Consider the following 16469-nt stretch of genomic DNA (forward strand, 5'->3'; position numbering starts at 1 on the left):
ACCAGGACATGATCCCGTGTCCCCTGCATCGGCAGCAGGACTCTCAACCACTGTGCCACCAGGGAAGCCCAATCATTAGCTTTAAGTATAGTAATATGGTTTAGGTATAGTAATATGGTTTGTGTTGAACATCTGCTTTCCTCTTGGAGTCTGGAATTTTGGTATATTACAGACAGAGGCTGCCTATGTGACCAGCCCTCAATAAAATCCCTGGGTGCCAAACTTCTTTAGTTGGCAACATTTCACAAGTGTTGTCACAGTTTGTTGCTGGGGGAATTAAGCATGTCCTCTGTGACCCGTTTGGGAGGAAAACCCTTAGAAACTTGCACCTGGTTTCCCCCAGGGTTTGCCCCATGTGCTTCTTCCCTTTACTGGTCTTGCTCTGTATTTTCTGACTGAATATATGCTGAATACGCCTGAATGCTGACTCCTGTGAGTTGTCCTAGTAAATCATTGAACCTGGGGGTGGTCTTGGGGACCACTAATGCAACAAGCATTAATTTTTGTTTCTTTTCAGATTTTGAGTATAATAATGAAACTGTTGTGACTGTTCTTGAACGTGCCTTTTTATTTTCCTATGTATTCATTTTTCTTGCATGTAGGAGAATGAGTGCAATTGCTGGGTCATAGGATAGTATCCCTTGAATTTAAAATTCTAGCAATAGTGTACTTCTAGTTGCCTAAAAGTATTCCTCTGTTTCATACCTTTTTGCCTTTGTACATGTTACTCTTTTTGCCTAGAATGCCCTTCCCATCCCTAATATGCCTGTTTGGCAAAACCTTTTAACCTTTTTACCTACCTACTATCCTTTCTAATTTCTATGCATGTTTATTATTAGGCTTACGATATAGCATATAACTTACTTGTTTATGTGCTTGTGTTCCCATTAGACTAATTCCTTGGGAGCTGGGGCTGTCTTATTTATCCTCTGTCCCCAGAATAGCTCCTGGTGTATGGTGAGAATGTAATCAGTAAATATAATTTTAATCTTTGGGTCCCCAAGCACGAGGTCATATTGTTCATGGGTTCCTTGTTTTTTGTTCATGTGGAATTGTCTCTGCTCCAAACTTAAAATCCCAAATCCTGAAATGACTTTGAGTGGCCAAGAGCTTTGACAGTGAAAACAGATAGAATTGATGAGTGAATATTGGTTTTGTTCTTGTCTTAACAACTAAGAAAGAAGTCACTACAATTTATGGAGGTTGTGATGGAGGTGGTAAAAATACCTATGAAATGAATATAATATGGGTCTGCTTTTCCTGTGGTATCTGTATTGAGTGCCTGCAAATTTAGCAGATATTATGTTGGGTGCTACTTCCATAAAGGCCTTGAAAGATCTTACACTTTATCAAATGCAGAGCTAACTATGCATACAGCAGACAGTTTGACAGGTAAGTGTGACAAGAGCTACAGTTATAGTGACCATGTGTTTTACGTATTCTTGAGCAGTCTTGGTATTAAATATTCCCTTAATGTTCTCATAAACGTGTCCTGGAAATTGTAGTATTTCCTTTTCCAGACTGAGTTTATAGAGCGAAAAGAATATTGGGCATTAAATGCATTCTGTAGAAACTGAAGAATAATCAGAAAAGTAAAGGGAGAGCCAGGAGAAAGTGGTTCCTGAATTAAATGAATGGAGAGTAGCTGAGGATCAGATACCCAAAGATGTCAATCAAGTAAGATAGATTTGAAGTATCGGTTGGGTTTGGCAACTCAAGTCATTAATGTAGTTTCTTTTGGGGGGAGAAGGACATGCTGGCAGGATATTATGGGTTGAGAGGAAGGATGAACAGGAGGTTCAGAAGTAAATATGGCATATTTTCTAAAAGATTGGTGGTAGAGCAAAAGGAAGAAGGCAGTGGCTTAACAGCGTGTTTTAAGTCAAGGAAGATGTGTTTTTTTAAAGATGAGAGAGCCTTGAGCATACTTACAGACTAATGGGAAGGAACCAGTGGAGAAGAGAGAGGGAAGTGAGATCATGAATGAAGAGGAGGTGGTATCTTGAGTCTTGTATCTGGTCTCTTTCCGCAGATAAGGACCTGCAGCCTTATCTCCTTTATTCCTGGTGAGCCTCCCTGCCCAGTCTTGTTCCTGCACTCCCTTTCCTTGAATTTACTGTGTTCTGTATCCACTCTGTGCTTGTTCTTTGTCTATTGTGTTCTTCTTCAGACTTGCTTATTGAAATTCTGCTTTTTCATTAATCCCTAGCTTAAAAGTCTGAATTGTTAAACCATTCTAGGTACCTTAAATATACTCATCTCTTCTGTAGTATTTTGTACTTACCTTGATCTCCACTTACCTAGCTGGTTTTCTTTCTTTCTCCCACTTACCTCGTTCTCCCTAGGGCATGGATTATGTTTTACATATTTCAGTAGTCTCAACATCTGACCTAGCAGGTTTTTAGTATTTATGAAATATTAGACTATGTGACACTGTCATTTTGTTGGTAGAAAAGCTAGGATATTGACAACTTCATATGGATCAACCTAATAAATTTTTATTCCTTACATTCTTGCACAGAAGACTTGAGGTGGAAGTTTAAGAATGGACAAGCAAGGACCAAGGAGAAAGTTAGAGAAGCATTTCTTAACAGCTGTAGAGTCATTGAAATTCAAACAGAAACTGGCTTTGAGTGACCAGGAGACTAAAGCAAACATGGAAACTTGTCTAGATTTACATTTTCCCATAATGTAAGGAAAACATCAATTCCTTAGGGGAAACTGTAACATTTCCTTATCTTGGTCTGAATGACATTTTTCTGAGTGGGTAGTCATACAAGTGCCGTTCACAATTGTGGTAAACAGTATCCTCAAAATCCTGAGTGTACATGCTAAAGAGGTTTTATTCAGCTTTATTATTACTTACTAAAAAATTAAGACCAAATTGCCAAAGTATGTCTCAGAACCACTTTTTTTGGGATATCTAAGTATATTACTTTCTTTTACTGTACAATAGGTAAAAAAACCAAAATGTTCAAGACCAGTGCTATTAACTAAAAATATCTGATTAATTAGAAAACTTTATTCTCAGAAAAATTTTTAGCATGAACAGTTTTTCAAAGGGAGTCAGTGGATTCCAATCCATGGAACCCCAGGCTTAAAACTCCATCAGGAGGAGTAGATAAACTGTGTCCCATTCAGACAGCCTTCCATAAATCTTTCAGCTGGCTTTTGAGGAATCAGGTAATAGTCTTGAAGTGGTCTGCAGTGTAGATATTTTGTTGTTGATTAAAGGCAAACTTAATGAAAACAAACCCAGAAGGTGGTAGAGTTGGCATTCATTTATAACAAATATCCACAAACCAGGATTCTGACCTAAAGGAATGGTCATTTCACACCATGTTGATCCCGGGTTATATGGTATTTGAAGACAAGGCCAGGGTTTCCAAAATAGGGCAAATCTGGATTTGTTATGGCATACAAATAGGTATAACATTTTAGGATCTTATTCCTGAACTAGCAAACATAGCTGCATGGTGTGGGTTCAGATTTTAAAGAATTATGAGTGGTAGTTTCAAACCATAAAGGCAAAAAACACTCTAGTTATGTGCTGTAAGCTTCTCTGTGAACTTGATTAGGATAAGTTGAAAGCATACTTATGAGTAACAGTGTTGGAGTTGGGAGACATTTGTCCCTAATAAGTTATTGAGCGTATCCAAGCACTTTAATTTCTCATTACCACAAAGTCTGCAAAGTAGGTGGTACTCCATTTTCTACCTAAGGCAACCAAGGCTCAAAGAAGATAAACTTAAGTAGTAAACTTAATATTTGTACTCCAAAGCATATAGACCTTTCCAGTCTGCTCTCTTCTCCCATACCTAACGCTCCGCCATGCTGGACCACTTTTGATAATGCTGCTCTGTTCTCTGTGTTCTTCAGACCTTCGTCTTACCCTCACTTCCCAGGCACATTCTCTTCCTCTGAGTCCCCTCGGCTCAGAGGACAGTGTATGTTTACAGCATATTGTAGCTTGTGTTGTGATTGTTCACGACATAATCAGGTCTTAGTTCCCTTTCTAGACTTCAAAAATTTTTTTTGACTGAGTCCCTGTCTAACCTGCCTATCCTTAGAATGCTGCTGTAGATAGCAGGCAATTGGTTAATGGTTATTAGGCAGGGAATGAATGAAGCATGTAGCCTTAAGATCCGCAGATTGATTATAAGTGCTTATTATCTTAGCCCTTGTGAAGTTGCCTTAGTGAAGTTGAAAATCATCTTAGAAATCTACAGTTGTGAAAAGGGCCTTGTGTCAGTGGATTTAACCATTCTCGGTGGGACCTCTCTGGAGGGCTTGGGAAAACAACCTTGCACGCTCTTGCAAGAGCTTGAAAATGATACGGAACTCAAGTTTGTCCCTTTAAGGCCATCCTGCAGAGTTTATAAAATTAAATGTTTCTGGTCATTCTCATGCTTATACCTGGATTTTAATAGGTTAAACAAAATAACACCAGGCTTTTAAAATTTTGTTTTGAAGTTATCACCTACAAGATCTTAGGTGCTAGTTTCCTTACTTGGTCTGTTTTTTTCCCCCCAAGGTAATTGGGAATGATATAACCGATGAGTCAGGCTCCCCTTAGAAGGTTCAGTCTGTCAGCCAGTATCTCATTGCTTATATGTCAGGCATTGGATGTGGTGAGTGAGGGAGACTGAAAAGTGAAGAATGGTACCTAGATTTCTGTCTAGGGCACCTGGAGGATGGTGGTGGTATTTGCTGAGACAGAGAATACCAAAAGAATCACTTGGGTGGGGGTTCAGTTCATGTTTATGTATCTGGGAGTGCTTTTTTCATTCAGTAATGTCTTACCTGAGTTGTAAGTACTTTTAATGACCATGTGGAATTGTATAACTTATTTAAACAACTCCCTTTGGGTGGTGTTTGTACCACTCTTGGTCCTGACTGTGTCTTTTCCTGTGATTATATCTTCAGATGTAAAAGTGGTAGCTACCATATGCCAGCACCATGCTGAGTGCTGTAAGCATCTCATCAAAAGGTTGGTAGGTACTCTTCTCCCGTTTCACAAATGGAGAAACTGTGGCACAGAGATTAATAACTGCCAATAAATAGCAGAACCAAACTTTTTAAACAACTGTATTGAGATATGATTTGCATAACCGTAAAGTTCAACTTTCAACTGTAAAGTAGGTGGTACTCCATTTTGTACCTAAGGCAACCAAGGCTCAAAGAAGATACTTAAGTGGTAAACTTAGTATTTGTACTCCAAAGCATATACACCGTCTTTCCATACATATATTTACAGTTTTGTAACCATCACCGCAGTCTAATTTTAGAATCTTTTCATTATCTCAAAAAGAAATTTTGTACCTATTAGACACGACCCTCTAACCTGCTCCCCACATCCCCAGTTGAAGGCAGCTAATCAACTTTATTTTTTTAATAAATTTATTTATTTTATTTTTGATTGCATTGGGTCTTTGTTGCTGTGCGCAAGCTTTTCTCCAGTTGTGGCCAGTGGGGGCTACTCTTCGTTGCGGTGCACGGGCTTCTCATTGTGGTGGCTTCTCTTGCTGTGGAGCACAGGCTCTAGGTGCACAGGCTTCAGTAGTTGCAGCACGCAGACTCAGTGGTTGTGGCTTGTGGGCTTTAGAGCGGTCTCAGTAGTTGTGGCGCACGGGCTTAGTTGCTCCGCAGCATGTGGGATCTTCCTGGACCAGGACTGGAATCTGTGTCCCCTGCATTGGCAGGTGATTTTTTTTTTTTTTTTTTTTTTTGCGGTAGCGGGCCTCTCACTGTTGTGGCCTCTCCCGTTGTGGAGCACAGGCTCCGGACGCGCAGGCTCAGCGGCCATGGCTCACGGGCCCAGCCGCTCCGTGGCATGTGGGATCTTCCCAGACCGGGGCACGACCCGTGTCCCCTGCATCGGCAGGTGGACTCTCAACCACTGCGCCACCAGGGAAGCCCTGGCAGGCAATTCTTAACCATTGCACCACCAGGGAAGCCCCAACTAATCTACTTTAGATTTGCCTATTCTGGATGTTTCATATAATTGGGCTCATATAATCTGTGGTCTTGTGTGACTGGCTTCTTTCACTTAATGTTTTTGAGGTTTACTTGTGTTGTAGTATGTATCAGTACTTCATTCTTTTTTATTGCGAAATCTATTGTGTAGACAAATTCAAGATTTGAACCAGGTGTGTCTGGTTCTTAACGCTCATGTTGCTGCTACTGTGCCATTCTACTTCCTATACATGTCCCATTATGTTAGAAGGTTCTTGAGGCAGCATCTTACATTGCAGTGTTTTTCCCTCTTATGGTTCTCTCAGGGTGCCTCGCTCAGAGTGAAGTATTTTAATATATAGGCAAGAAACCCAAGTCCTTGTTACTTTAACTTGTGGTGTCGGATTAGAAGAAAGGAGGTGTGAAGTCTCTATATCTAAACATCTTTTTTCTGCGTCTAGGAGGAAGACGCAGGAAGGATAAAAGATTGCTGGGACAATCAGGAAGCACCTGCACTCTCCACGTGTAGCAATGCCAATATCTTTCGAAGGATAAATGCCATATTGGATAATTCTCTGGATTTCAGTAGAGTCTGCACTACACCTGTAAATCGAGGAATCCATGATCATTTGCCAGGTGACTTAGATTTGAAAACTTGGATGTGCTAGGCATGTGTACACAGCTGTTTCTAGGCAGCTTCCTGGTGACGCCTATGAAGAATGACCTTGAATCTCTGACAGCACTTGCCCCTTTTGTAGTTTGCCTTGTGGATTGGGTCCCCTTTGGGGTGAAGACGTCTTCGATTATAATACAGAAATCTTTTTTATGATTCACAAGAAGATTAGGTGAAAAAGGATAGGTCAAAGTGACAGGGCTATTTATATATACAATTACAGTAGAGTCACGTATGTTAAGATAGATTTTCTTATAGCTGCATTAGGAAAGTTTAAAAAAGTGTAATACTTGATCTAACCCAACATAGTCAAAATATCGTGTCAACACGTAATTGACATAAAAAACTTTTAATGAGATATTCTTTTTGTTAGTACTAAGACTTCAAAATCCAGTGTATATTTTACATTTACAGCACAGGTCAATTTGAATTAGCTTCATTTCAAGTGCTCGGTAGCCACATGTGACTAGTGGCTACTGTATGGGATGGTGCAGCTCTTCAGTATTTTAATTTCTTTCAAAATGAGTGCAAGTCACCAAGCATTTGATTTTTATGATATTTAGTATATTCCACAGAATAGTGGGGGAGAGGGGAGCGTGTCTTGAAGATGATTCTTCACAAGGAGGCTTGGGTGTTCCAACAGTGTGTCATAATCTTTTTGTGGGAGTTGCAACATATTATAGGAATGTTGATGGAATATTTTTTGTTTGAATTATTTTAGATGAAAGTGAACATGTTTTTAATTTTTTAAACGGACCTTGAAAATATTTGGTAAAACACAGATTCTCAGAACAAGGACTGGTAATTGTTGTTTTTTAGTTACAAATTCTTTGATTTATTTTTAACTCGGCCTTGGAAACAATTCCCACAAAGATGTAGGAGCATGTGAACATAAAGTAGCTAAATGTTTAAGGGAGAAGTCCATTAGGAAGGAGATGGCCCCATGGAATTTATTTATTAAATTGTGCTGGAAGGGAAATGAGAGAAGAGCATGGGGGCTGGGGACACGGGTGGGTCTTGTCTCTTCTAACTTCCGAAAGAGTATACATGTAATGTTTTCTGTTAATTGGAGTCAGCTGTGAGCTAACCCTTATTCTTCAGCTTATGCTGAGTTAAATTCAGAGAACTTGCTTGGTTCTATGTATGCGTTGTTTTTTTCTTTTCAGAAAGTTGCATGAGTTATATTCCAATAAGAATGACACTCAACAATGACTTAAATTTCACTGGGTTGCTTCAGACATGCTGGAACTTCTATGGTTTGAAGCAAAGTAATCTTCAGCTAATGCTAGGTTGTTGACTTGTGTGAGGGGAAGGCTCCTGGTCAGTGAGACAGGAGCTTTGAGGAGTGTTATGTTTGCAGTTGGCCAGGGCGCCCAGTGGCCTCACTGGCAAGATGCCAGGTGCTGGTGAAAGTGTTACCATCCCACTCTGCCCAGGTCACTGACTGGCCAGACTGCAAGGTACAGACTTCTTGGCCTTTTCAGGGCCTTCTCAGGGCATGAGTTCAAGAAGAGTACCTTGAAGAAATAGGGAAACCTGGGTTGTAAGGTTGACCTTGGGCAGTGAGATGAAGTAGATAGTTTTTTCAGCTATAGGGCAGAATGGTACCTCCCCAAATGCCTCACAGAGTTCTCCTGGGGGGCTCAATAAGGAAAGCAGTACTGCAGTTTGAAGGGACCTCACTGGATTGTAGGAGAGGTTCTGGTCAAGGTGTTCTGGTCCGTCCTTCGCACATACCTGGCCCCCACGGTATGGTCAGCTCTCTCCTTGTCCCCACCTGAGATGTAGGTGCAGGACTGTGGGCTCTTGGTCTTGAGTGGTGAGGCAGGGCTGCCTGGCCTAGAGCAGAGAGCAGCTTTCCCAGGTTTCCCCAGCAGGAAAACCCACCTTGTGGTTAATGAGCAAGTAAACTTGGGCATGTATTTTCCATGAGGAACTTTAACGTGAATTTGCAGCTTCTGGTCAGAAGTAATCCTGTTACCTAAGGAGATAATCAGAATTATAAAAACCTAAGAACAAGGGCTTTCCTGGTGGCGCAGTGGTTGGGAGTCCGCCTGCCGATGCAGGGGACACGGGTTCGTGCCCCGGTCCGGGAAGATCCCACATGCCGCGGAGCGGCTGGGCCCGTGAGCCATGGCCGCTGAGCCTGCGCGTCCGGAGCCTGTGCTCCGCAACGGGAGAGGCCACAACAGTGAGAGGCCCGGGTACCGCAAAAAAAAACCCCAAAACCTAAGAACAAGATTGGTTATCACAGTATTATAACTAGGGACAATTTGATGACAACAAAAGCTGAAGTAACCATGCAGTGGAATGTTCTGCAGTTATTAATATGATGTTTGTAGAAGACTACTTAATGATATAGATAATCACAGTACCTGAAGTGAAAAAGCGAAGTGCAAAACAGTACGGTCTCAGGTATGTATATATGTATAGAAAAAGACTGGAATGATAAGACATAAATGTAGCAGTGAAGGTGTAATGGGTAATTTGTTTTCTGTGTGCTTTCCCCTACTGGTTCTTCTGTGACAAACATGGGTTTTTTAAAATAAATTAATTAATTTATATTTTCTGGCTGCATTGGGTCCTTGTTGCTGCACGTGGGCTTTCTCTCTAGTTGCGGCAAGCAGGGGCTACTCTTCATTGTGGTGTGTGGCCTTCTCATTGTGGTGGCTTCTGTTGTTGCGGAGCACAGGCTGTAGGTGCGTGGGCTTCAGTAGTTGTGGCTCATGGGCTTAGTTGCTCCACGGCATGTGGGATCTTCCCGGACCGGGGCTCGAACCCGTGTTCCCTGCATTGGCAGGCAGATTCTTAACCACTGCGCCACCAGGGAAGTCCCCAAACATGTTTTATAATAAAAACAACTTGTTAAAAATGGTGTATCTTGGCACAGTGTTTCACATTGCTGTTTGAATTTTGCATAGGCGAATTTAATTTTAATTGCACACCTTGTTTCATATAGGTGTACCTAACTTTGCAATAGTTATGTCCCATTTATTTTTTTCATTTGAGCAAATGTTTGCATTGTCATTTGCAAGGCTGTGTGTTAGCTGTGACAAAATTTCATTGCATATAGTAGGCAGTGAGAGTAGTATCAGAAATACACGCTCAGTTGATAAGGTATTATTGGGAAAGTGCTGTGGCAGGGTCAAAGGAAGGAGAGACTGTACTGGTTAGGGAACTAGGAAACACTTTTTGGATGAAGCAGCATTTGAAACACACCTTGAAGAAGAGAAAGCCATTTCATTGTAACTGGATGTTGAGTAGATTTTTTTTTCTTTTCTTTCTTTTTTTTTTTTAACTGTCGCTTCAGAATTAGCACTGGGGTCCAGAGCTGAAATTGAAGAGGTGTTAAATGACCTGTGGTACAATGACAGTCCCCAAGAGTTGGAGCCAGATACACCTCACTGGCTTCACAGATACGAAGAGGCCACAGAGCTGTCCCTACTACCACAAACATCATCTCAGCCTTTCCCTGGTCTGTGTAAGAAGACTGCTTAGGGAGGGCAGCATTTGAAGTGATTCCCTCCCCTCTTAGTGGAGCACAGTGGGGTGCAGTGCTGCTTCCGCTGTCAAGCCAAGCGAGGGAAGTGTCTTCCAAGAGAAGCATTTGTATAGATTGAGGGGGCTTCCAAGAAGGAAGGCAAGGTTGAGCCCATTGTTAGGCAGCAGACTTGCTCTCTGTCCTTGACTGAGTAGAGATGAAAGAGAAATTGAGAGAAGATGTGGGGCAGGGAGGGAGGAGGGTGGCTAGAGCTGTCTAATTCCTACCAGTTGACACACAGGGAAGTTGTGACTTCCTGTGGTTCAGGAGAAGTTGCAGAAGGCCTGAGCTTTTGGGCTAGCATCCCACCAAGATGGCCCTTGTTGTTGTGTATGGGGTGGTAGGAGTTGGTATGGGGCTGGAAGGTTAGGCTAGAGCTGGATCCCTTACACAAGCAACTCCTCATGAGAGGGGTGTCTGCTACTTAGAGGGCCCTTTCCCCACTCCCTAGTCCCTTAAACCATAATCTGTCAATATTAAACTCTAAGGAAGGAAGGAAATGGGCTGTAAATGGACATGTGATTAAAGCATAAATGAACTGAGTATTTAGTGTCTTTAAAGTGTGAAAATTGGTAGGATGAGGTTAAGGGACATCTTAACTACTGGATGGGTTGGAGGCAGTGACTGGAGGAAAAAGTTTCATGTTAACTCCCTGAGAAAAGGGATAGATTAGTTTAAGTAGTTCACAGTAAGTAAGGTGTGGGACTGAAACACTGATTAAGTTTTTTTATTTAAGTGTAATACACATACAGAAAAGTACATATCATAAGTGAAGAGCTCACACAGTCTCCAACTGAACACAAGCGTGTAACTGGCACCCAGATCTAGATGAACTGCTGACTTTCAATTTAGGACCAAAGAAGTATATAATTGTAGCCAGATGTATTGAATTTCTCACTGAGATGGTTTCCTTTTTTATTCTGGAGTATCATCACTAAATTGTCTGAAAAGCTATTCTGAAATAAATTTTACTATATTCAGGGACTTCCCTGGTGGCACAGTGGTTGGGAATCTGCCTGCCGGTGCGGGGTACGCGGGTTCGAGCCCTGGTCCAGGAGGATCCCACATGCCGCAGAGCGACTGAGCCCGTGTGCCACAACTACTGAGCCTGAGCTCTAGAACCCGTGCACCACAACTACTGGGCCCGCGTGCCACAACTGCTGAAGCCCGCATGCCTGGAGCCTGTGCTCCGCAACGGGAGAGGCCGCCGTGGTGAGGGGCCCGCGCACCGCAGCGGAGAGTGGCCCCTGCTTGCCGCAAGTAGGGAAAGCCCGTGCGCAGCAACAAAGACCCAATGCAGCCAAAAAAAAATAATAATAATTTTACTATATTCAGTCCCAGCTAACAGGAGACAGTTGAAATTACTTTCGGGAAATGTTGCTTCCCACAAAATAAATTTTTTGTAGAACCTTAATGTATGGCTTTAACAGTTAAAAATTTAACTTTTAATCCAAGTATAGCATACATACAGAAAAGTATGTATGATACTTTTACTATGATAAATATGCAAATTCAGTGAATTTTTACATACCAAACACATATTGTATATATCCACTCATATATAGAGGCAATAGACCAGAAGCCCCCAGAAACCCTGCAGTCTCTTAACTAGTTAAGGGTAAACCACCATGCTGACTTTTAGATGCATACATTAGTTCTGCCTGTTTTTAAACTTACATAAATATAATCATAAATATGTACTCTTCAGCTGTGAGATTCATCCATATCACAGCCAGTGGTTGTGGATCATTTGTTCCCATTGCTGTACTGTATTATGTTGTATGAATATTCATTCTGGCTTAGTCATTCTACTGTTAATAGACATTTGGGGCCATTATGAATAGTACTGCTATGAACATGTCTTCTGGTGAACTTATTTCTTTTGGGTGTACTCCTAGGAGAGTGTTGGCTTATAGGGTATGTGTGATTTCAGCATTAATAGATGCTGCCAGTTTTTCACAGCAAGTGCACTAGTTTACACTTGTGACAATGTCAGATGGTTTGGGTTAGTTCCCCATCCTCACTAACAATTGGTATTGTCTTTTTCACTTTGGTCATTTTGGTGAGTATGTAATGGCATCTCTATTGCGGTTTTAATTTTCATTTCCCTGATGACTCATGAAGTTGAACACCTTTGCATATGTCTGTTGACCTTTGGATATCCTCTTTCCTGAAGTGCCTTTTCAGGTCTTACCCTAATATTTCTTTACCGTTACCTGCCTTTTTCCTGTTTACTTGCTGCTCTTTCCTGTTTACTGTTTATATATTCTGCATATGAGTTCTTTGATATATAGAATAGAAATGTTTTCTCCCAACCTGTAGCCTGTCTTTATACTTTTTTTTTTTTTGCGGTACGCTGGCCTCTCACCATTGCGGAGCACAGTCTCCAGACGCACAGGCTCAGCGGCCATGGCTCACGGGCCCAGCCGCTCCGTGGCATGTGGGATCTTCCTGGACCGGGGCACGAACCCTCATCCCCTGCATCGGCAGGCAGATTCTCAACCACTGCGCCACCAGGGAAGCCCTCTTTATACTTTTAATTGGTATATTTTGAATAACATAATTTAAGTTTTAATGATGTCCAGTTTATCGACTTTTCAAATATGGTTAATGCTTTGTGTCCTGTTTAAGAAATGTTTCCCTATTCCAAAGTCATGAAGATATTCTGTGTCTTGTTTTAAAAACTTTATTGTTTTACCTTTCACTCTTAGATTTCCAACCCATCTGGGATTAATTTTGTACATGGTGTAAGGTGGAAGGTCAAGATTCATTTTTTTCTGCATGGATAGCCAGTTGACCCAGTACTATGTTGAAAAAAAAATCCCTTTTCATTGCACTGCTGTCACCTTTCTCATAAATCAAGTATATGTGTTGTATGTGCATATCGGTTTTCTTCCATTGAGCTGTTTATCTGTCCTTGTCTTAGTTACTACAACTTTATAGTAGATTTTGATATTTGGTAGTGAAGTCCTCTGGCTTTGTCCTTCATGATTCTTGGTTCCTCTTGGATTTTTGCATTTCCACATGGTCATAGATTTAGCTTGTCAGTATCACGTCGTTCCACCCCACCCCCCAACCCCCACCCCCAAACTCTGCTGGAATTTTGATTGAGATTTCATTGAATCTATGAATCAATTTGTAGAAAATTGGTATGTTGACGACAAATCTTTGAATTCATAAAGCTGGTGTATCCTTTCATTTATCAGGTCTTTAATTTTTCTCAATGTTTTATAGACATCTTGGACATCCTTTTTTAGGTTTATCTCTAGGTCTGGGTAGGTGTCTGTCTAATGCTACTGTAAATGATTTTTGTGTGTGTCATTTTCTGTTTGGTTGCTGCTGCCTGATGGTCTTTTCTAATGTGGGCTCCAGAGCTGGATATACATACTGTTGAGTTTTGGAAATCTGAGTCCCTCTTACATGCAAATTTAAGTTTATGGTATTCTGTTTTCTAAATATTCTGTAGGTTCAGTCTGTGAGTGGTTTTATTCACTTTTGTTGATCCATGTGTTTTTTGGAGGATACATGGAGAGATTTGGATTTAGGCAGCTGCCCATTTTCCAATAGGAACTAGGAAATCTGATCTTGCTGATCTTGTTTGAAAAAAAATATGCATGTGCGTGTACATACATATCTTGGCAAAATATACACCAAAATTTTTTATATTAAAATATTAATGATGTACACACCTTTTAGAATGTCTGAAATTAAGAAGACTGACCATGCCAAGAATTGACATGAATGTGGAAGATCTGGAACTTTCATAAACTGCTGGGGGGAATGCAAAATGGTACAACCGTTTGTAAAACAGTTTGGTAGATTCCTAAAAAGTTAAACACTTACCTACCATACGACCCAGCAGTTCCACTCATAGATTTTTTAAAGAAACTTTTGTTTTAGAATAGTTTTTGATTTATAGAAAAATTACAAAAGTGCAAAGAGTTCTTGTATATATTCCCATCCAGTTTCCCCTGTTGTTAACATCTGACATTAGTATAGTGAATTTCTGTCACATTTGTCACAACTAATGAAACAGTATTGACACTATAGTGCATATTTAATTTCGATATTCTTTTTTTTTGTCTAATGTCCTTTTTCTGTACCAAGATCCCATGTTATATTTAGTCCCATGTCTGTTTAGCCTCTTCTAGACTGTGACAGTTTCTCACTTTCCTTATTTTTGATGACCTTGACAGTTTTAGGCAGTACTAGTCACTCAACAAAAATGAAAGCATGTATCCATAGACAGACTTGTACACAAATGTTTATAACCTCTTTCTTTGTGATAGCCAACAAGTGGACACAACCCAATGTCCATCAGTTGGGAAATGGATAAACAAATGGTGGCATGTCCATACAAAAGAATGTTATTTATCAATGTGTGCCACAGCATAGGTGAATTTCAGGATAATTATACTCAGTGAAAGAAGCCTGACAAAAAAAGAGAATATACTTAAAATTCCACTTACATAGAATTCTAGAAAATACAAACTAGTCTGTAGTGACAGAAAGCAAATCCGGGGCTTCCCTGGTGGCGCAGTGGTTGAGAGTCTGCCTGCTAATGCAGAGGACACGGGTTCGAGCCCTGGTCTGGGAGGATCCCACATGCCGCGGAGCCACTGGGCCCGTGAGCCACGGCTGCTGGGCCTGCGTGTCTGGAGCCTGTGCTCGGCAACAAGAGAGTGGCCCCCGCTTGCCTCAACTGGAGAAAGCCCTCGCACAGAAACGAAGACCCAACACAGCCAAAAAATAAATAAATTAATTAATAAACTCCTTAAAAAAAAAAAAGAAAGCAAATCCGTAGTTTGCTGGGGAAAGGGACACAGGGACCGGGAAGGGGAGGGATTACAAAGGGGCATGAGGAAACTTGGGGATGATGGATATATTCATTATCTTGATTGTGGTGGTGGTTCCGTGGAAGTAACACACTGAAACATCAAAATTTGCACTTTAAATATGTGCAGTTTATTATGTCAATTATACCTCAGTAGAGCTGTCAACATTTTTAAAACAGCAGTTATCTCTGAATGGTGGGATTTAAGTGTACTTGTTTTGCTTTTGTAGAGAATTTTTTTACTATTAAATATTTCAAAATAAAGAGTAGAAAATCAATTATCTCTGTGTATCTACCACCCATCTTTAACAAATGTTAAGGTTTTGACATGTTTGAAACTTTTTGAGGCAACATGAAACATCAAATAAAACTTTGCGTTTGTTGTGTTTGTTTCCCCTACTCTCCTTGAGGCCAGCGCCATCTTTTTTAAAAAAAATTTATTTATTTATTTGGCTGCGTCGGGTCTTTAGTTGGAACATGTGGGATCTTCTGTTGCAGTGCAAGGGCTCTTTGTTGTGGTGTGCGGGCTTCTCTCTAGTTGTGGCGTGTAGGCTCAGGAGTGCGTGGGCTTAGTAGTTGCAGCATGCAGGCTCTCTAGTTGGGGCACGTGGGCTCTAGAGTTCACGGGCTTAGTTGCCCCATGGCATGTGGGATCCTGTTTCCCTGAACAGGGATCGAACCCCTGTCCCCTGCTTTGGAAGATGGGTGCTTAACCACTGGACCACCAGGGAAGTCCCCCTACTCTCTCTCCTAGAGGTAACAACTCTCCTAAAGTTGGTGTATTTCCTTTATACTTTTACGTATTTGTCCATAAACATTGCTTTGTGTGTTTTAATTTTTTATGTAAATAGAACATACTTTCAGGAAAGTACATAAGTAAGTATACAATGGGGTGAATTATCACAAAGAAATACACCCATGTAACCGTAGCTCAAATTAAGAAACAGAATGTTACCAGCACCTAAGAAGACCCCTTATACCTCTTCCTAAATGTCGTGCTTTAAAGCAGCGGTCCCCAACCTTTTTGGCACCAGGGACCAGTTTTGTGGAAGACAGTTTTTCCTCGGATGGGGTCAGGGAGATGGTTCAGGCGGTAATGTGAGCAATGGTTCAGGTTGTAATGCGAACGATAGGGAGCGGCAGATGAAGCTTCGCTTGCTCTCCTGCCTGCTGCTCATCTCCTGCTGTGTGGCCCGGTTCCTAACAGGCCGCAGACTGGTACCGGTCCGAGGCTTGGGGGTTGGGGACCCCTGCTTTAAAGGTTTACATAAATAGCATAACATATATTGTCTTTCTGGTATATGCTACCCACCCCCAGTGTATCATTACGTTTACAGTGTGTCCATATCGATATTTAAGTCAAACCAGTGCATTTGAATTGCTGTGTATTAGTATTTTACATAAATACATACATTATTTACCTGATCCTCTGCTGGTAGATGTTTAGGTCTCTTCCAATTTTCTGC

At 41.2% G+C, this 16469-nt stretch overlaps 1 protein-coding gene across 5 annotated transcripts in view; it reads left to right on the forward strand.

Moving 5' to 3' along the window:
• CPEB1 (cytoplasmic polyadenylation element binding protein 1) overlaps positions 1–16469 on the forward strand; it is a gene marked incomplete at its 3' end in the record, with an annotated part of 98607 nt that overhangs the window by 10626 nt on the left and 71512 nt on the right. For 3 of the 5 annotated variants that reach the window (XM_079701382.1, XM_079701383.1, XM_079701381.1), the window contains exon 1: positions 6423–6591. Coding sequence is in view for 1 of the 5 variants with exons in the window: in XM_079701379.1 (XP_079557505.1) it covers positions 6417–6591 (175 nt within the window). Of the gene's footprint in view, positions 1–6416; positions 6592–16469 lie in introns of those variants that run through there. The other 2 variants (XM_079701379.1, XM_079701380.1) reach the window with 1 other exon arrangement.

Source organism: Hyperoodon ampullatus (genome assembly GCF_949752795.1).
Source record: "Hyperoodon ampullatus genome assembly, chromosome: 3".
NCBI lineage: Eukaryota > Metazoa > Chordata > Mammalia > Artiodactyla > Ziphiidae > Hyperoodon > Hyperoodon ampullatus.